At 41.9% G+C, this 24,754-nt stretch overlaps 1 protein-coding gene and 1 long non-coding RNA gene across 34 annotated transcripts in view; one reads left to right on the plus strand and one right to left on the minus strand.

Moving 5' to 3' along the window:
- LOC140603034 (uncharacterized) overlaps positions 1–7,698 on the minus strand; it is a 16,637-nt gene extending 8,939 nt beyond the window's left edge. Inside the window, exons 1-3 of one of the 3 annotated variants that reach the window (XR_012006071.1) lie at positions 6,020–7,698; positions 4,967–5,226; positions 4,201–4,377 (exon numbers count right to left, since the gene is read on the minus strand). This is a non-coding gene — a long non-coding RNA (uncharacterized lncRNA). Of the gene's footprint in view, positions 1–4,200; positions 4,378–4,962; positions 5,227–6,019 lie in introns of all 3 variants that reach the window. The other 2 variants (XR_012006070.1, XR_012006069.1) reach the window with 2 other exon arrangements.
- Positions 5,473–24,754, plus strand: part of C13H4orf51 (chromosome 13 C4orf51 homolog) — a 102,052-nt gene continuing 82,770 nt past the window's right edge. For 9 of the 31 annotated variants that reach the window (XM_072773492.1, XM_072773491.1, XM_072773496.1 and 6 more), the window contains exons 1-3: positions 6,255–7,654; positions 8,756–11,715; positions 17,261–17,382. In XM_072773492.1, coding sequence (XP_072629593.1) covers positions 11,604–11,715; positions 17,261–17,382 — 234 coding nt within the window. In that variant the 5' untranslated portion in view covers positions 6,255–7,654; positions 8,756–11,603. Of the gene's footprint in view, positions 7,655–8,755; positions 11,716–12,902; positions 13,113–17,260; positions 17,383–18,834; positions 19,101–24,754 lie in introns of those variants that run through there. The other 22 variants (XM_072773498.1, XM_072773497.1, XM_072773495.1 and 19 more) reach the window with 19 other exon arrangements.

Genomic DNA, 24,754 nt, shown 5'->3' on the forward strand with positions numbered 1-24,754 from the left:
TCATGCCAACAGGGCTTTGGTGTAATGACAGTGAATCACAGTTGAAAGAGTTCTACAATGCAGACTCTGAGGAGGAGTACCTAGGGAAGCCCAAAGTCAGGAGGGGAGGCAAAAACAACACCAGAGACAGCTGTGGCCTCTGGGTCGTCCAGCTGCAGCATGCATGAAGTACACACCAACCTTAGCCAGATTAGCCTGCTTACCTCAGTTCCTGTTATTCAAGACATCGTGTCTGGATTTCAGCAATTACAAGACATGCCAAAATGCAAGAAAAAAACAGTTTGTAGAGACCAAGCAGTCAGAATCAGACTCAGATATGCACACGTTTTTTGTTTTTTTGTGTGTTTTTTTGTTTGTTTCTTTCATCCTTTTCTCTTGCATTTCAGTTTGGAAAGCCTATTTTTAGGCTTACTGATCTTTTTCCTTGGCCATGTTGAGTCTACTGATGAGCCCATTGAAGGCATTCTTTTCTGTCAGGGTTGTGTTTTTGTTTTTTCCTAGCACATCCTTCAAAAAAAATTTTTTTACGTCCCTCCCCACCCTAAATAATCTACTCTTTGACCTCCCGATTTCTGCCTTCCCTCAAGACGGTGAAAACCCACAAAACAAAAGGAATACGAGAGATTTGTCGTGTTTCTCTTGTGATGGTAACTTGTTTCTGTTGGTATTCCACAATTTCTATCATAGCTTGGCACTGAACTCAGGATTGGCTCTGATTATCCCAAAGGATCTAACTTTTACAAGTCAGGGAGGTTGAGTTCCTTTAAGAGGGATTCGGGGAAGTACAGAGTATCCTAAGTGATTAGCCTCGTGAGCAATGGAAAAGCCATCTGCAATGTCTGGCCACTCCAGGCTCTTCGGCCTTGAAGAAAAAAAGTCTGATACTCACCAGAGGGTGCGGAAGGAGTAGAGTATATAAAAAAAGGTTCTGTCCTTATAAAACTCCCTCTGGGTTTATTCAGCTTTTTATGATGTGCATTAAGCTTCTCTAGCATCAAGCCCTATCATATGGTATCTGCAATACAAATTTTTAGCTCAAAATAATGTAGCTGAGAAATTATTATACGTATTTGTATCTGCAAACAACAAAAGTTACCTCACTGCACTTGGTTTACCCACTTTCCAACACTTACTTATTTTTAATTTATTTAAATTATTAAATTCCAGTTACCTAACATGCAGTGTAATATTAGTTTCAGACATACTATATAGTGATTCCACACTTCCGTACAACACCCGGTGCTCATCACAAGTGCCCCCCTTATTCCCCATCACCTATTTAACCCATCCTCCCACTCACCTCCCAACTTTCCAATAAATTTCCAAATAAATTTGTATGAGGTTTATGCTACCTTTTTACATAGTTCCCTACCGAAATTGCTCTTGATTAGTGAATGAATCCTAACCAGGGTGACAGGAAGAATGCCATAGGTGTGGTGGCTATCACTATATGTGGAGGGAATAAAGCTATATGGCACAAAATAATACATGGTGTTGTTCAGTGGCCCGAGTGGATGTACAATAAATATTTATTGAATGAACAGATGAATGAACAGATTCTGAGTAAAGCTCATACATAGCCACAGAGACAGATAAAGCCGCATATTGAACAGCCCCTACAAAGAATGGGCAGACGTCAAATCAAAGAGCAGGAATAGATTAAATTAACCCGATTCTCCAGCATACCCTAAAATTGCATCTGCCAGGGTACCCGCATTTCTGTAAGACTAAATACTGTTGTATGTCTCTTAGCTCAAAGCATTTCTCAGCATCACCCTGGAAATGCAGAAACAGGCATGTAAATATCTGCGCATATTACAAATCTACTATCATGCAGATTAAGTGTCCAAAGGAAGTGGAGTGAAATCTTAATCTGATTGTTCTAGGGTAGTCTATTCTCAGGTCTTACGCACATTCCTTCTTGTGTATCTCCATACCTGTGGACCCCAAATCAACACGTAGTCAGGTTAAGTAACAGAGAAAAGGAAGTAGAACTTGGATTCATATTTGACTAAGTCAACAACATATAGGCAAATAAACTCCCCTTTTGAACAGGGAGGGAAGATCTGTCAGTTACACAGAGAGGATTTCTCTTCTATTAACTGATCATTTTAGTGACTTTATTTGGTTCCTCCTCCCTATACCTGTCATGACCTTCCAGGTAGGATTTGATTTTTTTTTTTAAAGCTGTGAATTCATCTACCTATTATTTGTCTCCAAGCATTTAGAAACTAGAATCCACTAAGATTAATTTCTTTTCAACAGAGAATATTCTAGAATCCCAGCTAGGAAATATGCATGGCTGATATTTTCCTAAAAGCTCGCTTCCTAGCTTGGAAGATTTATGAGCTTGTGAGGGTTTGTTAATATATTTTTTAAAGATTTTACTTATTTATTTTAGAGAGAGTGAGAGAGTGAGTGGGGGGTGAGGGAGTGGGGCAAGAGGAACAGAGGGAGACAAGCAGACTCCTGCCATAGGACTGATATCAGGACCTGAGCCAAAAAAAAAAACCAAGAGTCAGATGCTTAACTGACTGAGCCACCCATGGCGCCCTGTTGCATGTTAATATTTAATTGACAAGATTTGATGTATAGTTCTTCAACTTGACTTCAAAATCTTCAAGGTATTTAAATAATGTGTGTAACAAGAGGCCATTCACTTCCTTCCTTGTAAACAAGTCTATGATCTCAACTTGGGAGCATAAGCTAGTTCATTTAAAAAGTAAAGACGATGTTTTTTTGGTCTTTCTTTTCAGGGTACATTTATTGGCTCATTGATTAGAAACTTCTCTGAATATGAAAGTCAGTAATATACAAGTTGTTGTGGATGCTTTTGGACCAGACTAATGAGAAGGGAAGTGGTCAGTGGCTGTGGGACCAGACAATAGGTGAGAAGGGAGTATTGGGCAGAGATGGGAGATGACAACAGGGAAAGAGAGTAAAGCAAATTAAAGATACAGTTTTAAGTAGCCTAAAATAGTAGGATTGGAAAGATGTGTCTACTTCCCCTGCACTCTCCTTCAATGAGCTGAAGAAATCAGCTATCATTATATGATATTTACCCCAGGAGGTACCACTGGGATGTCAAAAAAGCCTTGAGTATTATTATGGCTCATTTGTTAGTTACAATTATCATGAATCTTGTTTGTTTGTTTGTTTGTGAGTGTGGGACATGCTCTGTGGATTTCCTTGAGTACCTATTTATAGGTATTTCCTTGGAGAACAACAACCGTTAATTCAAGTTTCATCACTTTGGGGTCTACTATATATATAAGTGATCTTTTCCTGTTTCTATTTTCTTATTCCCTATTCCCTCCCACAAACACACCCCACACACACCCCATTGAAAGAGCTGTGGGTCTTATTTTTTTCCCTACCTCTGATTACTAGACTCAAAACTAGAGGAAGAGATAAAGAAACATCGTATTTGATTGAATTGACTCCAATTTCTTTGCTCTAGAGTTGTTTGTTTGCTTGTTTTAAAGGTTTGGACTCTGGAGAGAAGCGGAAGAGAAAAATAATTGTAAACCTGAAAGAGATTCTTTGCAAGATTTGGAGGTTGATTATATATGGATGTATTCCATTTGTTTGAGTTTTTGTAAAATAACATCTGGGCTCTGATTACGAGTTACATATATTCATTGTAAAAAAGTTTAGACAATAAAGAAAGCAATGTAAAATATAAAAATCACATGTAATCTTCCCACTCAGCTATAATAAGCATTAACATTTTTATATATAGCCCCCTAAGCCTCTTCTTATAAATATATATACACACAGATATCCTTTTATTAAACAAAATTGGGATCACAGTGTATACATTGTTTGTAATCAGTTTCAGTTTTCAAACTTTAAACATAACCAAAAATAAATTTCAGGAAAGACAAAAGAGCCTTCCTTTTATGCTTCTCCTCGCTAATTTTATTGATTTTATTTTCCTGATCCTTTGCATTTTACCCTTCTCTTACTTTCATCTAGCCCTGTTGCAACCAGTTTGTCATGTCTTTTAGGCCATGTTTTTGATCAGTAAGCTAATAAAAATTTCCAAATCACAGAATTGATAAGTATGAAGAAAGTATTCCAAGATCAACGACTAGAGAATTAATATTATTGTAACTGACAAACAGTTATTAACTGTAACACATTATGCATGCTCATTCAGCTGTTGGCTACACTTATCCAAATATCAGAATTTGGCACCTTGTGGAGAGGAGACAGATTTTTGCTGAGATGGAAGCTTCAGCTTCATATGGGATCTTTTTTCTCAAGGGAGTTCTGCTTTTTCTGGCCTTTATATTACTTGTTTTCCTCCTGGCTTCATCTTGGAATGGCATCAGTAAGTTTCTGCCTCCACAGAATACAGCTGACGTATCTAGTCTGTGGTGACAGAAATGGGAATAGTGGTTATGTGTGTGTGCACGCATGTGTGCACATACACGCATGTGTTGTTTTGACTGGAAAGGGACAAGAAGTTGTATGGATGTACACATATGTAAAGTATTTTTGTGCACCTTTCTATGTGATGTTATAGCTCAGTTTAAAAAAAAAAAAAAATCCTGCCTTGATTCATCCTCTTGTGAGGCTGTCTGTGGTTTGGGCTGGAGACCCAGTCAAGATTTAGTAAATTCCAAGGACTACAGACTAGCCATTGTGTGAGCTATAGAGACCATTAGCCTTTTCAATTGCTGGACTGTTCGGCAGAATGGCAATACCCAGAGATGCTCTCCACCCCACAAAAGGAGTTTTGTGGTCAGGTAAGTTTAGAATTGCTTCACTATCCAAGGGCCTTTGAAAGATTCATAATGCACATTGAACTATCAAAGGCTGTGAGTCCTATGGCAAAGAAACATGTTCATTCCAACTTGTCCTAAACTTATTTAACCATGAAACTCTTTTAATTAATACCTATTAACACCTTAATAGAATAATCAGCTTATGCTCGGAAGCCTGGTCAAGGCCTACCCACTTGCCAGGACGCCACCTGCTGGCTTTACTGGGTATGAGGTTACTCAGGAAGCTTCTGTTTTCATAAATCTCATTCACAATACAGAGTTCATTGTCCTAGTGCTCTAGATTAGCTTTTTCTTCACATTACCAGGGACTAAACACCATAGCTTGCCATAATTCAGTTACAAAAAGAAGTTTTTAGAGTGTTCAGACTCTCGATTTGGAAGTCAGACCATACAAATCAGCACTGAGTATCGGTGTCCAAGAGGAGTGAAGCATCTGATCAAATGAGAACAAAAAATGAGTGTGAAGTCCTTTAGAATTCCAGGATTTTACAGATTAAATACTTATTTTCATAAATTCAGTTAGTCTGTTCTATTTATTCTCTAATTTGAAGTCTGACTTATTTTTAACAGATGTGTTCAATATCTAATAGGCTGATGAACTAAGCTAAAATCCCACCTAAACCCAGTATGAGTCATTTTCACTTAAATTATGAAGTTTCACTACTCTTGGTTCTTTTTTTTTATTACTTTTTTGTTTTGTTTTGTTTTTTTGTTTTTTGAGTGAAAGAGCACATGTGCGCATGAGCTGGGAAGGGGCAGAGAGAGAGAATCTTAAGCATGCTCCATGCTCAGCACAGAGCCTGATGCAGGGTTCAATCTTGTGACCTTGAGATCATAACCTGAGCCAAAATCACAAGTCAGACACTTAACAGACTGAACCACCAAGGTGCCTCTCACTACCCTTGGTTCTTGAGGTTATGGTTTGTTAAAGTGATATCATAATTGATTTGGGAAGAAGAAATAAAAATAACGTAAAGGATAGCAATGTTATGATAAAGTACACTTATGCCATACTTTATTTCTTAAAGAACTTATTTTATCCCATATTTGTTTATAGACTGCCACACAACCTAACAAGAAGATTTTAAAATATTTTCTACAAATAATCTTTCACAATCTGTTCTATATATGTTCCTGTCTCTAATACACATTGCTAGCAGCGATTTCTCTAAAACCATCATTTTTGCTAGAATGGCTAACAGTTGAAGCATATGCGCAGTTATTACCTGACGCTGGGTAGGTGAAGGGAGCTGGGCAGCCAGGGTTTCGGTCCTCTCCTTCCTTCTGCATCTCCATCTTCTTACCTGACATGGATTTCTCTAAGGAGCCCCAGTTCCATGGGAAAAAAAAAAGCAGCTGGGTCTGAAACCTCCCCCTAATTCTAGGGTGAAGGTGCTTATGTTCCAAATTGCAGAGTTTGAAGGAAAGAAACTCCTAATTTTAAATACTACCAATTATTGGCAAACAATTCTCAAAGAAACATGGCCTGTGGTGTGTCAGCCTCGCTATAAAGGACTGTTTGAATCCAGCTCCTAGAGCAGCGTTCCCAGTATTCAAGAGCAGTTGCATTCGAATCACGCAACGATGTTTGTGTGCTGATTGCTGGGCTTTTGCTCCGACTAGTCGTCTGCGGAGGCAGGGCTGAGGTCTCTGCATGTGTAACGTGCCCCGAACACCTATGGAGACGGGTTTTTTTAATGATGATGATAGAGCTACCGGCAGAGTTGCTGATCCGGGTGAGGCATGACATCGACTCTTATAAAGGATTCCACAGGTTCTGTGAATGGACACAGAAGGCTGAGAAATGCTCCAAGAGCTGAATGCTGAGAGATCTATTTTGATTTGTCAATGAATTGCTTGTTAGCATGGAGGAGGATAGGCAAACGCGTGAAGCCGCCTTAGAGTATTTATTAGGGAGGGATGGAGGCAACCAGGTGACTGGAAGACTGACTACCATCACCTCGCCACCTCAAGAAGGCTCACAGTGACATTTCAAGGACCTTGATTCTTAACCCTGGCTGCCTTGAGAATTCTCCAGGAGGCCGCTTTTAAAATATACCAGTGCCTGGGCCCTACTCCAGACCAGTTAAATCAGAACCTATGGGGGTGGAATGCGGGTGTGCGTGAGCTCTGAGCTTCTGCTTATTTTAACAGCTCCTGGGGTGACTCTAGCGTGCAGCCAGCTTAGGCACCATTGCTCTATGACACACGAGGCGCTGAGTCACCTGCCATTGCTGACATCACAAGCAGTTCGTTGTGCTGCCAGACCCTTAGGGCCCAGTCTTCAGAAGCCATGAATGTCTGGCAGGTGTTCCCACCTCTTAAGCCACCATCAGTAGGTTCTTGCCACCTGCTTTCTTGCCACCGTTGAGTAGCCGTGTGCTGCTCCGAGCAAAGGCCAGAGAGTCACACACCTTACAAATTTTCCGGTTAGAATTGGGAATTTTAGCCTTGTGGAATTCTGTGATCGGTGGCTCGGCAACTTTAATAAAAGAGTCAAGCTCTGCATTCCGTGCGGGGCGGGGTCGCAAAGTTCGGGGAGCCCAGTCCCCCGGCTCCCGCGGCCAGCAGGGCAGAAACCCTCCCTTCCGCGGCGTGAAAGGCGGCGGCGGGCGCGGGCCCTCCACAGCGGGGTCGCGCCTCTTCCACGTGGCTCCGCGAGCGCTTCTGCCCTTCAGCCCGCCCGCCCTCAGGAGCTCCACCTGCTCAGACGCGAGGCCCGGGCCTCCTGGCAGGAGCAGACCAGGCGGTCGGACTCTTCCGCGACAGCCCACGCGGGCAGTTACCGGGGAAAACAACGGACGAGTCCACGAGCAGCCGCGCTTCTTTTAAGGCGGGACAGCGCTGGCCCGGGGGGACCAGTAAGACTCCTCTGTCATTTGCACCTGGACATGTCGCTATAAATAGGCGGGAGCGCGCCGGGGAGGGGGCGAGGGCTCGCGCCGGGGCCCTGGGGCGGGAGGCGCGTGGGCGGGAGGCGCGTGGGGGGAGGCGGCGTGTGGGGAGGCGGCGTGGGCGGGGGGCGCGTGGGCGGCGTGGGCAGGGGGGCGTGTGGGCGGGAGGTGCGTGGGGGGGAGGTACGTGGGGGGAGGCGGCGTGGGGGGAGGCGCGTGTGGGGAGGCGGCGTGGGCAGGGGGCGCGTGGGCGGGGGGCGCGTGGGGGAGGCGGCGTGGGCGGGAGGCGCGTGGGCAGGGGGCGTGTGGGCAGGGGGCGCAGTTGGGGGAGGCGGCGTGGGCGGGAGGTGGTGTGGGCAGGAGGCGCGTGGGCAGGGGGCACGTGGGCGGGAGGCGCGTGGGCGGCGTGGGCAGGGGGCGCGTGGGCGGGAGGTGCGTGGGGGGAGGCGCGTGGGCAGGGAGCGTGTGGGCAGGGGGCGCAGTTGGGGGGAGGCGCGTGGGCGGGAGGTGCATGGGGGAGGCGGCGTGGGCAGGGGGCGCGTGGGGGGGAGGCGCGTGGGCGGGGGTCGCGTGGGCGGGGGTCGCGTGGGGGAGGCGCGTGGGGGGAGGCGGCGTGGGCAGGGGGCTCGTGGGCGGGGGTCGCGTGGGGGAGGCGCGTGGGCGGGGGGCGCTTGTGGGAGGTGGCGTGGGCAGGGGGCGCGTGGGCGGGGGTCGCGTGGGGGGAGGCGCGTGGGCGGGAGGCGGCGTGGGCGAGGGGCGCGTGGGCGGCGTGGGCGGGGGGGCGTGGGCGGGAGGCGCGTGGGGGGAGGCGCGTGGGCGGAGGCGTGTGGGCATGGGGCGCGTGGGCAGGGGGTGCCGTGGGGGGAGGCGCGTGGGGGGAGGCGGCGTGGGCGGGAGGCCGGCGGCTGCGACTACGCTACGGTCTCTCCCAGCCCCGACATTACCTTCCCTGGCAGAGAGAACAATGCGAGTATTTGGTTGAATTGCAGGTGTTGCGCGTTCTCTGCTGGGCGAGGACGTGCTCCCGAGAATTTCACTTTGTTTCTTGCCTGGTTGTTCCACTTTCAGAAGCTGAAAACTTGGCTCAGAGCAAGAGCGTCTCGTCCTCCTGCCGCACCCTGTGCTGTCCGTCGGGAGGTGCAAGCCTTGAGGGCCTGAAGGACGTTTTCTGAGCGTTTAAGCAAAGTCTTAGGAGAGGCCCACCGAAAAAATTAATTTGTTTAATATGGTAGCTGAAAGTACCGAAATAAGTAATCACAAAGGAAGGAGATTTTATCAGTGTCTGTGGTGGGGGAAGAGGCATTGTGTTTCTGGAAAGATCTCAGGAAATCAGGTTTCCTCCGCGTTGGTTTAGGAGGAGAAAGCAAAGGCGACTGTATGCAGGGCCGAGCGTGCACAAAGGCAAAGAAGGGCTCAATCCCAGGCGTTGTCAGGGAACGCAAATGGCTCAGTGAGTCTGAGGCAGAGACATACGGAGAGACGTGGAAAAAGATGAGGACTTGTTATGAAATATGTCCCGCTGCATATTGTCCAATATCCTGTCCAAATTCTGGAAATTTATTTGACAATCAGTTGGACTTTTGGCTCCAACTTGATGTGATTAACAACTCAAACAATGCCCTAAATAATTACTAATTATATTGCCTTCCAGGTCTTTCCAAATCATCAAAATAGTGCCTAAACCTAAGATGTCTCAGAATTAGTTTTCTATTGGATGCCTTGTCTAGTCTATTCCAGCAGATCATAGTCTCTGTATTTCTACTGGCTCTCAAATATGTTGACACTTAATTTTGGAAATCCCTGGGCTAATTCTGCGAACTTTGAGGTGACTTTCGGCAGATTAGGGGACTCTTTAAGCACTGCCAGGGTCCCCTCTGAACTTAATGTTTGAAATCTGGTATCGAAACAGATCCACTCGGATCTACAGAGTAGAAAAAAATATTTGATAACTAAAAAAGTGCAGAAATATGACATCTGGTGAAAATTTCCAGGACTTTGAATCTGTGTCCTGTTCAGACCATGGTCGTTACATGCATCATTCCAACCAATGCTCCCTGTGACCTTACAAACCACGGAAGACGCCAAGCTTGTGAGGTCTGTTTTCTGGGACCTCAGAAATGTAAACCTAGCCTTGGCGCATCTACAGCTTATTCTATTACAGGTGAAGAAGCGGGCACTGTTATAAATGAAGATAAAGGGCAGATTAAGCTCATTTTGAAAACACTGATTATATTCTAAACTTGCTTTTGTTTTTATCTTTTTCTTGGTTGATTTTAGCCCCAATGCAAATGTCTTAGGTTTTGAGCAAAAACTGTTTCATTAAAATTTTGTAAGGCTATAAGCAGACATTTTTACACTACAATAAAATCAAAATTGTCCAAGGGAGATTATTGAATAAAATATAAAATGATTATTTAGAATGTGTTAAATTGGGAAAATATTAAGGTGTACAAAACACAATACTATTTATTTATGTATTTATTTATGTATGTATATATTTATTTATTTATGAGAGACACAGAAGAGAGAAACAGAGACATAGGCAGAGAGAGAAGTAGGCTCCATGCAGGGAGCCCGATGTGGGACTCGATCCTGGACCGAAGGCACATGCTCAACTGCTGAGCCACCCAAGTGTCCCTGATTTACCTTCTACAGATACCATAAAACTTACCAATACTGCTTCTAAGTTTCTACACAGCTGAAATGCATTTCACACAAGCACCAAGAGACATGTATGTGCAAGTGTGTTTATAGCAGCATTTTTCATTATAGTAAAAAAGCTAAAAGGTAAAAGGTAAAAATAGTACTATTGACTTCCAGCAGAATGGATAGACAGTGGTATGTTCAATGTCAATGAATATGAATAAACTATGGTTACACCCAGTAATGTCACAAACATAATGTTGAGCCAGACGCAATACATATTGTATAATTCCATTTCTATGTATTTCTCTCTATATATTTAAAAACAGCTCAAATCACAGTGTTTGGGTATGTCTGCTTAGGTGATTAAAAATATAAAGAGAAGTGAAGATTTCCATAGAAGTCAGTAAACTGGTTTACTGCCTACTTGTATCAGACCACCTGCCCTAAACCTACTGAAATTAATTACTGGGATTGGACAGAAATCTGCATTTTAAAATTACACCCTCAGTTGACTCATCTATTGCAGGTAAGGAGAAGAAAAAAGCAGAGTGGGCCAGCAGCCCCTGCCTCAGGGATGATTAGGGCTAGTTTGTTGGCTGATTGCACATCCAGGAGCATTTTGGGACTGTCTAGGCTGACATCAATTCTGCTCTTCTACTTCATACCACGATTCCAGGTCTCAGGAGCTTGGAGACCCTCTTATGCCCTTAATCAGAGACCAAAAACAATGTGGTGAACTCTAGAAATTGAGGACTGTCCATTCCATACAAAATAATGGTGCCTCCCACCAAGACCCTACTTGCCTCAAAAGAATATCACATCTGGATTTGGGGAAACCCAGCTAGAGATGTGTTTCGAAGGACAGACACAACATCTGTAAGTCCCTGAATTACTCCTCTGCTACTCTGTTCTACACTTTCCTGGGAAATCAGCACAATTGCTGCGATATTTCCTGTTCCATTCATAGCACTTAGCTTATTCTGAAAACAACTACCTAGAGAAAGACCCACAAATCCTGTTAAAACAATTATGAACTTCACGTTTGAGCTTTTCATGTATAAAAGCTGAACATTTTGCCCTTTTATGACAAAACGGAAGAAACAAATCACCAAAGACAATGAGAAAATCCAACTCAGGTTGATTTCATGGGAGTTCAGGGTTATGGCTGGGAGTGTAGAACAAGGAGAAGAGAAGAAGCAAGAGTTTACGAAGCCAAATGAGAAGAGCAGTGAAAATTCCTCTAAGTATGTAGGCTGTGGCTTATAGATCCATGAACTCATTACTTGTTTCTTCTACTTGCTACAGGATATCATCACCTAACTCTTCTGCCTTCAATCCCATAGTCTGTAGGGCCGACTCCCGAGAGAGCACAGATGCTAAGGGTAAGTGCGACAGTCAGGGGGTGAAGCAAAGCCCTTTTGCCAGGGTTGCTGTCTTTGTGACTTTTAGGTTCTTGACTGTAGTCCATTCGTTTCCATTTGCCTAGTAAAGGCAAAGTGTCTTTAGCAAGAAAACGAGTATGTTGTACTCTGGATCTGTCACTCTTAAAAATGAGTTATTCCAAGGCCCGAATGTCCTCTTCCATATAAGTACCAGAATGTTCCTTCTGCCAGAGTTTGGAGCTTTAGGTAATGTAATCTGAGCTTTACTGGGTACATTAAAAAAACTAAGAAGAGGACCAAAGCTTTAAACCGCCACCTAGTAAACTGTATTTACTAATCTATAACCACTTCCACCCTGTTTTAGTTAAATTAGAATAACACTAGCTGCTATAATACATACATCTTAAATTCTAGTTGTTTAACACAATAAAAATTCATTTTTTTTCTTCACATAAAGGCCAAAGTAGGTATTTTGCAGACAAATGTTCCACATAAGGATTCAGGGACACAGATTCCTTTTATCTTGGGGTTCCACCATCCCCTGGGGAGCCAGAGTCCTTTGTAAAGGGTAGGGAAGGCACACCTGCTTTCTTACCACTTCAGCCTGGAAATGAGATGCATCTCTCCTGCTCACATTCCAATGGCAGAAGTACCCACAAGGCTCCACCTAGATTCCAGAGAGTTCAGAAGTGGGTTCCTCAGCTGGACAGCCCCTTCCTGACAACTGCATACTGTGGAGGGGAGCAACTGGCCCTCCTGCACACCCACTGATTTTGAGGAAGAAACACAATAGATTTTTCCCATATAATTTCCACCTCTCTGGGTCCCACCTTCGAAGGCTTCATAAGACGAATAATTAAAATATCAAATTAGGACTTCCTAGCACTTTATAAAATATTCTGGCTATCTGTTTTGCTGTAGCATGTAAAGGTCTAACATGAATGTGTGTGTTGTGATGGGGGGAGGATGGATGGTAAAAAGTATCCTGTAGCCTTATGGGGTTTTCCTAAATAATGGAGATACAAGTTTTTAATGACTGCCTTAAACAATCACTATTCTGCTGGCTCTCCTAATAAAAACTGGATTTATCGGAGTAGTACATTTGAGGTGGGTTTTATGTGTTCTTCTATGGTCTGTTGAGGCAAGAAGACAGGACAGCTAACTATTTGTGCTGTTGTTAAAATCAGGAAAGACTGGGCAGCCCAGGTGGCTCAGCAGCTTAGCACCGCCTTCAGCCCAGGGCCTGATCCTGGAGACCGGGGATGGAGTCCCACATCGGGCTCCCTGCATAGATCCTGCTTCTCCCTCTGCCTTGTGTCTCTGCCTCTCTCTCTGTGTGTCTCTCATGAATAAATAATCTCTCTGTGTCTCTCATGAATAAATAAATAAAATTTAAAAAAATCAGAAAAGACCATCTTCCTCCTCTTTTAGTAATGAACATAAAATTAAAACACACTGCATAGCTTGGAGACAAGTCTGAGCCAGGGTACGGGGAACTAAACAGCCTGATCACGTCCTTCACAGAAAGTCAAAGTGACAGTGCATTTGACCTGAGTGGCACAGAGTCCAGTCCTACTGCATTTATTCTACTTGCCATGCCCTTCAGAATGCTGATTATCCATGCTAATCGCCGGTGGCCCATGAGTGCTGGTTGCTGAGCAGTCCTGGAGCTGGATGGGTGGAAGTTCCTGGAGGGTGATAACACAAGCGACAGAAGCAATACTTTTCTACTCCATGATCAGTATTACTGTGTTTTCCTGCCTCCTCTCCTACTGTCATGGTAAAGTACTGGTAGGAGGAAAGGTAGAGAGGACATCGGTGCATATTCATGATGACGACTTCTTCAGGGACTTGGCCCATGTTGCCTTTTTCACTCTCCTCCAGCGGTCGTTTTAATTTAACTGATAACTACTCTTTTCCTTAAGAGGTGACAGGACGTCAAGGTAGAATTATTTAATTTGGCCAAGTAATAACTTCTTCTTGTGCTGCTTCTTTTCAATTTCCATGCTTTTTTTGGATTATCAGGTGTAACTGTGCTAGAAGTCCCTAATGGCGGGAGTTAAAACATGAAGTCAAATGAACATTGGTCTGTTGATTGTCTCTTTGTAGATATATATCCATTTATAGTTATGCAAATCAGGTGGGCTCTCCTTAAGTGGGATGTATGATCATCATAGGAAATATATTCTCAAATCCTTCTTCACAACTGCCTTTCAAAGAGTTCGTTCAGTTGTTCTGCCCACATTAAGGTGGTTTTCCTTTTGCATTACTACTAGTTTTCTTCCCAAGTATTTGATTTGGTTATGGCTTTCCTTCCTGTGGTCTATCACATGCTTGTCTCTCATGTTCAAAGAACAAAGCAATACCTACTGAAAATTAAAATCTCTTTTTTCTTATTGAAGTAAAATTGGTATATAATCGGTATATAAGTTTCAGGTATATAACATTATAATTCGATATTTGTATATACTACAAAGTGATCACCACCATATGTTTAGTTATCACCTATCACCATATAGTTGAGCCCCTTTACCCATTTTGCCCACCCCAATTCCCCTTTTCCTCTGGTAACTACCAATCTATTCTCTGTATCTATGAATTTGTTTTTGTTTGGCTTTGTCTGTTTTGTTTTTCAGATTCAGCACAGAAGTTAAATCATATGGTATTTGTTTTTCTCCATCTGACTTATTTCAGTTAGCATCCATGTTGTCACAAATGGCAAGACTTCAGTGTCTTTTATGGCTGAGTAGTATTTCATTATATAAATATCACATCTTTATCCATTCAATGGATAATTAATCAATGGATACTTAGGTTGTTTCCATATCTTGGCTATTATAAATAGTGCTGTAATGGACATAGGTGTGCATATATTTTTTCAAATTTGTGTTTGTATATTCTTCAGGTAAATACGCAGAAATGGAATAGCTGGATCATATGGTAGTTCTATTTAATTTTTTGAAGAATATCCATACTGGTTTCCCTAGTGGCTGTACCAATTCACATTCCCACCAACAGTGCACAAGGGTTCCCTTTTCTCTACGTCCTTGCCAACACTTGTTATTCTTGTCTTTTTGATGATAATCATTTTAACAGGTGTGAGGTGATATCTCACTGTGGTTTTGATCTGCATTTCCCCAATGATTAGTGATGTTGAGCATCTTTTCATGTATATGTTGGTTATCTGTATGTCTTCTTTGGAAAATGTCTATTCAGCTCCTCTGCCCACTTTTTAATTGGGTTGTTTGGGGGGTTTTGTGTTGTTGTTGTTGAGTTGGGTGAGTTCTTTATATATTTTGGATATTAATCCCTTATCGGATATATCATTTGCAAATATCTTCTCCCATTCAGTAGACCGCCTTTTTGTTTTGTTGATGGTTTCCTTCACTATGCAGAAGCTTTTTATGCTTGATGCAGTCCCATTTGTTTATTTTTGCTTTTGCTTCTCTTGCCTTTGGAATCAGATCCAAAAAGCATCATAAGGACCAATGTCAAGGAGCTTACCACCTATGTTTCCATCTAGGAGCTTTATGGCTTCATGTTTTACCTTCAAGCCTTTAATCCATTTTGAGTTAATTTTTGTGTATGGTGTAAGAGAGTGGTCTAGTTTTATTCTGCTGTATGTGGCATTTATGGCCAACAACATTTATTGAAGACACTGTCTTTTTCCCCCTTGGCTTCTTTGTTATAACCTAATTGACTATATATGTGTGGTATATAACATTATACCATTATTATATATGTGTGGGTTTATTTCTGGGTTGGACAAATAAATATCAAGCATTATAAAACTGTGGTACAGCAAACAGAAATTGCTAAACACTTCAACTTTCTCTCCACTTACACCCTAAGACAGACACTAACAAATTATTTTTAATTAAAGCTTCTCTCCTGCAGAAGCAATTTATGAAGAGTGTGGTGGAATACAGACCAGATGGCAGGCCTTGCCAGCTCTTTTTCCCTTCTCCCACCCTTGTAGCCCTCAAGGATGTGCCCAAGCTACCCTTGCAAGGGGGTACACTGGCCTCTTGATTCTTGCTGTTCAGGAGGTGTAATTTATACTAGGGAAGAGGTTTTTTGTAGTATGACCACATCCAAGCCCAGATGTGACAACATGTGTGAGATCTCCTTGGGATATTCCCTAACCACAGACAACAAATTCTAAGCCCCCGAAGCGTGTCTCTGGAACTGTTTTGTATGGTATATAGCCTCTTATAAGGATGACAATGTTTAGAAGAATATTTACAAGAACCAAATATTTTAAGAGGGCAATATAAGATAGTTTGTTGTGTTAATTCAAGAGTATTTGTGCCCATTTTTAACATCCTTCTTTTTTACCCATTCTTTTACTCCCACTTTTAATCTATGAATCCTTCTCCAAACCTCAAGACTTCTATAGGCAGTAAGAGGTCACCAGACTACCCTATAAGTCATGTCTTCATACAATGGGAGCTTAAAGCATAAACATGATGATGTCACTTCTCTGTTTCCTATCACACTTGCTATAAAATCACAATTCCTTACCAAAAAAAGTCTTGCACGGATGTGACCCTACCTATCTTTCTAGTCTCACTGCATGGCCCCTCCTTTTTGCTCACCTGCTGTTCTAGTTACATTGGCTTCTTTTAGTAACTTGAAAATGCTAAGCCATTTCCCACCTCAGGACCTTTGCACATATGTTCTCTTTGTTAGAAGGCAATTATCCCAGCTCTGCTTAGCTGTATCCTTTAGGTATGAGTTTAAATGTCACCTCTTCAGAGAGGTCTTCCCAGTCCCCAATATTTAAAGTAAGTCCTTCACACTCTTTCCCTCTTATTTTTATTTATTTATTTATTTTTTATTTTTTTTTTATCTTTCCCTCTTAATTACTATCTTGGTGCCTTGCTTGCTTCCTATGTACTATTGTATTTGTTTACTTGTTTATTTTCTCTGTCCTTTCCTACAACATAAGTTTCCTGAGAGCAGACTTGTTTGTCTTATTTGTCTCTGTACCTCCAGCACCTGGAATAGGGCTCAACATAAACCAGATGCTCCATGTTGTGTGTTGAACCATGGTGTTTATGGACCTTCCATTGTAGACTTTTCCCACCACACTCAACATATTTTCTTATACAGGAAGTTTCTTATTCATAATTTGTCTTCCAAAAGGGAGTTTATAAAGTACTTTTAAAAATGAGAATGTAAGGACATCTGGATGGCTCAGTGGTTGAGCATCTGCCTTCAGCTCAGGGCATGATCCTGGGGCCCAGGGATCGAGTTCCACATCGGGCTCCCCTTGAGGGGAGCCTGCTTCTCCATCTGCCTGTATCTCTGCCTCTCTCTGTATCTCTCATGAATAAATAAATAAAAGCTTAAAAAAAATGAGAATGTAGTTTTCACAGAAGCAACCTTACAAAAACTTGTATTTCCAATGGCAGTCTTTAGAGTCCTGCATTGTAGCACATAAAATTGTAATATTGTAAAAACTGAGTAAATAAATAGTATATGGGACTGTTGCCTGTATACGTGGTTTTAGTTATTCACACTCTTTCATCCCCCACCCCAGATATGCAGTGGACTGAAGGAGATACAGCAAGGCTAACCTCTAATTTGAAAATACACATGCAGTTGTACCAACAAGATATGGCAAACGTGATTCAGGATGAGAGGGAGAAAGGAAAGAGAAGAGTAAGTGGTGCCTGTAGGGCTTAAGGCAGGGGAACTGCCACCCATTTCTTAGTGTTGTTGGTGTCTTGTGGCTTCCAAGCTTTGTTAATCTTGTTTCCATAATGTCGCAGGGATATGTGCCCCTGCTACTGTTTTTGGAACATTTCCAAAGCTTATTGATTCTGGCGGCTGGGGCCCCAAGTGACGGTGGAAGCAGATGGGTTAGCACAGGCTTAAATAGAAGAGGCTTTTTCTACAGATTTTCTAGTCTACCTGACAAAGGAGCAATAGGCTGGCCCTGGGATGGAATAAGAGAGGAGCAAATAGCCAAGTCAGGCAGCCTTCCCCCTACTTTCCCAGGAGAGACTCACAACTCCCCAGTCAAGGCTCCTTCACAACTAGGGCAGCTTTTCCCAGGCAGAGGCATCAGGGAATACCTCCCCACTCCAAGGCATCCTTGCAGGTGCAGAACTGGGGCCCACAGGAAAGAGCTCTACTCCCCCTCAGCTAGCAGGAGAAACCCTGGAATGAAACCTCCTCCTGCAAACAGAAACAAGGTTCTTGTCCATCTCTTCCACACAGTCCTGTGCCTAGAAGCTGAGCTGCTTCTACCCTGAGACCCCATGCTTTTCACTCCTACCATATGCACTGGCAGTGGCATTCTTGCTCTGTCCCCACTCATCCCTCCTCACCTGTTGTCTGACAGGGACTAATTTTACATTTTTCTCCTAATACAGCCCTTCCAGATTCATTCTGTTGGGAGAAGGAGACTCCTCAGGCTTTGGTGTGAATGTCTTCATTGTCTTTTCTTAGGGCCATCTTGTTTGCCTTCCATTGTTACCGGAGGAAAGCTGCCCCCTCCTCCCAACACTCAAGGGGGGCCAGGCCGCAGGCAGGCTGCTCCCTCACGTCATCATCTAGTGCCCTCATTCTCCTCCCTCTCCTCTCACTGCGGAGCTCGGGAGCTCGGAGCTCGACAGCCACTGGTTGCCCAGGGTGTGCAATGGAGGAAACACAGTGACTTAGAACAAGCCTCACTCACTGCAGGGTTCCCACATTCACTCCTGCTGTGGGCGGCACAGCAGCAGAGGGACCTTGTAATACTGGGATGTAGTTTGTTTTCTGGCTCATTTGTATGCCTTGCTGTGGGAAGTGCATTTCTTTTAAACTATAGGAAGAAAAAAATCTCACATTGGCCACCAATATATCTCGATAGCCTGATAAGCAGTTTGCCTCGTATTTACATCCTCACCACATTAAAAATGACAAATATGCTGAGTGATTGCCAGCCCACCCCAGACAATCCCAGGATAAGGTCCCCAGACTCAGGAAATACCAATGTCCCTTTCAGGAGTTGGGAATTCTGTTTTACTCTCTCTGACCATTTTAAATTGGGAACCGGTCTATAAATGGTTAAACAAGTTTGCCAGAAAATATTCAAGTGTAAGGCAACAGTTTCCAAATTCCCTGCAGAGACTGGACACAAAGGAACATTGGCAGCCAAGCCTGTTATTAAGAAGGTCACAAGATGCCATCTGTTCCCGTGTGCACTTTACTGTTCAAGCATAACATCAGCTAGGAGGTGGCTGCAATGGATTCTGTCTGTGGATGCAAAAGTCAGCACCGTGGTGGGCATTGCAGCGATTTTAGTGGACTTGTGTGAACAAACTGTCGTCTGCCTATGGGATGCACCGGGTTATGAGGGAGAAGATGGGAAGATGGCAAAGCCCTGCTGTTAGGTCTGTTCTTGGTTAGGAGTAATTTGGGATGATACTGGCTGGCTTTCCAAATCTTTTTCTGCCTGATGTTAGCCATCTATAAAATATGATAATAGCATTCTTTCTTTACCTATAATTATAAAATTAAGTTAGAAAAAGAATGCCTTATTCTCATATTTACAACTTCATTTCTTTTTATCCATGTTGAAGGAATAGCACCATCAATATTCACTTACTCTTGCCTAGATTCATCAATTGTTAACATTTTGCTACATTTGTGAACATGGAGCTTTATCTCTGTCTCTTTATACCTGTACTTGTATACACTCCTTTGATGAACTTTTGAGAGTACATTACAGGTATCATAACAGTATATCTTTAAATACTTCAGCACTAACCTAAAGCAAGAATGTTCTCTTACATAATCATCGTATTATTATCACACTCAAGAAACTTACTATTGGTAGAGTAATTTTTAACTAATAAACAGACCATGACATGCCTTATTCTTAAAAATCTGTCAGGAAAAGACTTGCTCTGTCATCTATCCAAATGGTTAGCAACTCTTTCTTTAAGACACTTCATTTTTTTTTAAAGATTTTTAAAACTTATTCATGAGAGACACAGAGAGAGAGACAGAGACAGAGACAGAGAGGCAGAGGGATAAGCAGGCTCCATGCAGGGAGCTCAACGTGGGACTCCATCCTGGGTCTCAAGGATCAGGCCCTGGGCTGAAGGCGGTGCTAAACCACCGAGCCACCTGGGCTGCCCCACTTCATATTTTTGAGGCACTTTGAAAAATCTCATGAAATCTCTGGGCCCTATCTTCAGAAAAACATCCATAAAGACAGCTTTGCAAGCCAACAACACATCTATCTTGGACGCCTAAGTGTTGTTCATTTTTGATCTAAATTCTCCTTTTTTGTATATATACAAAAGGATATACAACTTGTATATATACGATTTAAGACCACAGTTCTCAGAAAAGGTTAAGAATAGTTTGTCTTCACTTTCCAGCATTGTTTTGTGTTCAGAAGTTTTCATTTCAAGAAACTCAGAGTTTGGGATGCCTGGGTGGCTCAGCAGTTGAGTGCCTGCCTTTGGCCCAGGGAGTGATCCTGGAGACCCGGGATCGAGTCCCACATCTGGCTCCCTGCATGGAGCCTGCTTCTCTCTCTCTCTCTCTCTCTGTGTGTGTGAGTGTCTCATGAATAAATAAATAAAATCTTAAAAAAAAAAAAAAGAAACTCAGAATTTTAAGGAATTCAGAGTTGGGTAGGTAGGAAATTATATCGTCTCCCATCTATGAAAAGAAAACTCAATCAGAAATATGTCTGAGAGTTATATTATAACAGACACACAGTAGGTAGACTAAAGGATTAGAAGACCTAAAAGAATCATTCTAAACTTGAGCATATGTGATTCTGAAAGCACTGATGCTCACAATCCTACACTTGCTCTCTTGACAACATACTGTTAGAAACCAAATACCTGTAGCATTCCATCAGTCTTGGCACAACATTTAAAGACCCAATATGTAAAAGTAGAATTTGTTGGATGTCACTAACATTGTTAGTTTCATCAACAAAAGTGCTCAATTCAGTTATTGTTCTAGGACTGGGAATGGGAAGCAGGGAGATGGATCCACACTAGCAAATCAGGGTAATATTAAATGTCCTTAATTAAAAGGCTGGCTAAAACTACCACTGTTAAGTTGTACTGTGGGATCTATTTTGACAACTGTGAACTCACAAAGAAAAAAATCACTAGCTAAACTATACACCAACATATGTGGGCTTGCTGACATTCCTCTCCATAAACAGACTAAAGAAAATAAGAGACATTTCTGGTTCATAAAAATGACCAAGTTTGGGTAAAAGATGGACATATATGTGTAAATCCCTCACACATGGTCTAGCACAAATTCTAAGGGTTTTTTCCCATAATCCACCAAATGCCTCAAAAATACTTTCTACAAAACTTTAGTATTATAGAATCATATCATTTACTAATTACTGATTATCTCATATAATTCTTGAAAGGAAGGGTGACATAAAACTAGTTAAAGCCTCTGGCAGGCCTGTGGGATTTATAAAAGTCTTATAGAGCTTTGAAAGGCTAAAGATTCACAGCCAATGGAGTGATCAGAACTAATTGTGCAGGATAAACTTCTTATCCACCTGCTTTTACTTTAGCTGTGAAGGTGGGTTTTTCTTGAATTTTTTTTTTAAATTTTTATTTATTTATGATAGTCACAGAGAGAGAGAGAGAGAGGCGCAGAGACACAGGCAGAGGGAGAAGCAGGCTCCATGCAGGGAGCCCGGGTCTCCAGGATCACGCCCTGGGCCAAAGGCAGGCGCCAAACCGCTGCGCCACCCAGGGATCCCAGAATTTAACTAAATAATTGTTGAACTCTGTATTTGACGTTAGCTTAAGATATATTGTTTAAAAATTCATTCAGCATAAAATTGCACAAATAGTAATAAGCATTTGACAAAAACTTTTCCTCTTCCTAGACTTATTCCTAATAGACTCCATCGTATTATGCCAAGCAAGGCCCCCTTTCTTCTTATAAATCAATATTTATTTATTTATTTTAAAAGATTTATTTATTTATTTATTTATTTTAGAGAGAGAGAGAGAGAACACAAGTGGGAGGAGCAGAGGGAGAGGGAGAGAGAATCTCAAGCAGCCTCCGTGTTGAGCACAGATCCTAACATGGAGCACAACCCTGAGATCACGACCTGAGCTGAAACCAAGAGTTGGATGCTTAACCAACTGTGCCACTCAGGCATCCTGATCTTTATTTTTAATCGAATTTTTTTCTCTCATTTTTTTAAATCAAAATACACAGAGAACTCAACATGATTAGTCATTAGGGAAATGTAAATTAAAATCAGTGACATACCACTTCACATGAGAATGGCAATATCCACAAAGACTGACAACAACAAATATTGGAGAGGATATGGAGAAACTAGAACCTTCATTCATTGCTAATGGGAATGTAAAATGGTACAGTCACTTTGGAAAACACTTTGACAATTTTTTTAAAGTTAAACATAAATTTACCATAGGATTTAACAATTCTACATATAGGTATATACCAAGAGAAAAAAAAGTATCTACACAACGACTTGCACATGAACGTTCACTGCAGCATTATCTATAATAGCCAAAATTGCAAATAACCCTTATGTCTATCAAATGGTGAATGGATAACAAAAATTGGTATATTCATCCAACGGAATATTGCTCATCAATAAGAAGGAACAAAATACCAAATAGCTCCAATATGGATGAACCTCAAAAACATTATGCTACATAAGAGAAGCCAGGCATAAAGAAACCACATAGTACATAATTCCATTTATGTGCGATGTCCAATAAAGGCAAATGTATAGAGAAAGTAGGGTAGTGGTTTTCTGGGGCTGAGTGCAGAAAAGGAGATTAGCCATAAATGGGCATGAGAAATCTTATTGGGATAATGAAAATGCTCTAATACTAGATTATGGTATTATGATGATGGCTGTATAACTCAATAAATTTACCTGAAATCATTAACTATATACTTAAAGTGGGTCAACTTTATGATATGTAAGTTATATTTCAAAAAAACTTTTTTCAATAAAATTGTTAAAAATAAACCAGAGCTTTTTCAGACTTAAAGAAAAATTTACAGCCTTAGAATTTCAGCATAGACTTGGTTCACCCTGATTCTAAAAGCACAAGCTGTGTGTATAGAATGTTCCAGGCATGAAAATGTTTACCTCAACTTCTGGTTTCTGGTTCTGCTTGTAAGGAGCTTAGAAGATGCCCCTCCCTTCTAACAACAGGTAAAAAGCTGAACAGAATTAAAACTCAACAACTCTTCTAGATTCATAAGAGAGGTGAGGACACAGGACAAACTGCTGCCCTCAAGATTGGAAAGATGAAGAAGTAAACATAGGTAGTCACAGCTTACCAGAACAGACACTCAAAAGCAGAAACCACCATCAGAACCAGTAACAGGGTCTGAATATCTGAACTGTGATTGATGAATTGCTGGAGACTTAGGACAGACAAGTCTGGGAGTTAAAAACTCCAGGGGGACCAGGCATAGGAAAGCCCCTAGAGTACTGTGAGATTTACTGCCAGGAATTTGGCCAAGCCACCCCAGTAAATATCAGTGAAAAATTCCCTAGTGTTTCCAGCAGGGGGAGAGGGAAAGTATCATTGCGAAGTACTCCAGAGTACTATGTTCTTTTTAACAAGGTCTGCCTCAGGAGAAACTAGTTTACCAAAGCCTAATGTGCCAGGGTATTATCATAGCCTAACTGAACTGAGGGAAAAGAAATACCAAACTCTAGCCTACCCTAGCTTTCCAGGAGAGAAAAGAGAAATAATCAACTCCAGCCCACTCTGGACCCTATTCCACCTAATAGGGGAGGAAAAAAACCTTAGAAATACTTAGGAAGTTCACTATCCAAAGGCATAAGCTCACTGAAAGACTGAGGCCTACTCATAGGACTGCAGAATGCTTCCCCTCTGCCTACACCCCGCCACTTCATTATTAAGGGCCTATTTACAGCTATTTTTTTCCCCCTGGAACACCATGTCCTGCTGTCAGGAAAAAGTTACAAGGCATACTAAAAGGCAACAGCACAATTTGAAGAGCAAGCAAGCATCAGAATCAGACATGGCAGGATTTGGTATTATCCAGCCAGGAATTTAAGACAACTATGATTAATATGTTAAGAGCTCTTAATGGATAAAGTAGATAGCGTATAAGAACAGATGGACGATGTAAGCAGAGAGATGGAAATCCTAAAAAAGAACCAAAAAGAAATGCTAGACATCCAAAACATTGAAAAAAAAGAAGAATGCCTTTAATGGGCTTATAAGTACCCTGCATATAGCTGAGGAAAAAAATCCTGAGCTTAAGGTTATTTCAGTAGAAACATCTAAAATTGAAAAGTAAAGAGAGCAGGGACACCTGGGTGGCTCAGTGGTTGAGCATCTGCCTTTGGCTCAGGGTGTGTGATCCCTGAGACCCGGGATTGAGTCCCGCATCAGGCTCCTTGCATGGAGCCTGCTTTTCCTCCCTCTGCCTATGTCTCTGCCTTTCTCTCTGTGTGTTTCCCATGAATGAATGAATAAAATATTTAAAAAAAGAAAAGAAAAGCAAAGACAAAAAACAGAACAGAATATCCAAAGATTGGAACAACTACAAAAGATGTAACATATGTGTAATAGGAATACTGAAAGGAGAAGGAAAGGAATGGAAGAAATATATGAACAATAAAGACTGAGAATTTCCACAAATTAATGTCACACATCAAACCACAGATCCAGGGATCTCTGGGAACATCAAACAGTATAAATGTAAAACAAGCAAAATAATTACAGTAGGCATATCATTTTCAAACAAAAGAAAATAAAAAAGAAAATCCTGAAAGAAGCCAGAGGGATAAAATACCTTACCTATAGAGAAATAAGAATTATATCCAACTTCTCCTTAGAAACTACAAGAGCAAGAAGAGAATAGTGTGAAATACTTAAGTGCTGAGAGAGAGAAAAAAACAAAACAAAAAACCAACCCAGCAACCTAGCAATTCCATACCCTTTGAAATTATCCTTCAAAATGAAGGAGAAATATTTCTCAGACAAACAAAAGTGAGGGGGATCTCTGGGTG

The sequence above is a fragment of the Canis lupus genome, chromosome 13 (genome assembly GCF_048164855.1).
Source record: "Canis lupus baileyi chromosome 13, mCanLup2.hap1, whole genome shotgun sequence".
Lineage (NCBI taxonomy): Eukaryota > Metazoa > Chordata > Mammalia > Carnivora > Canidae > Canis > Canis lupus.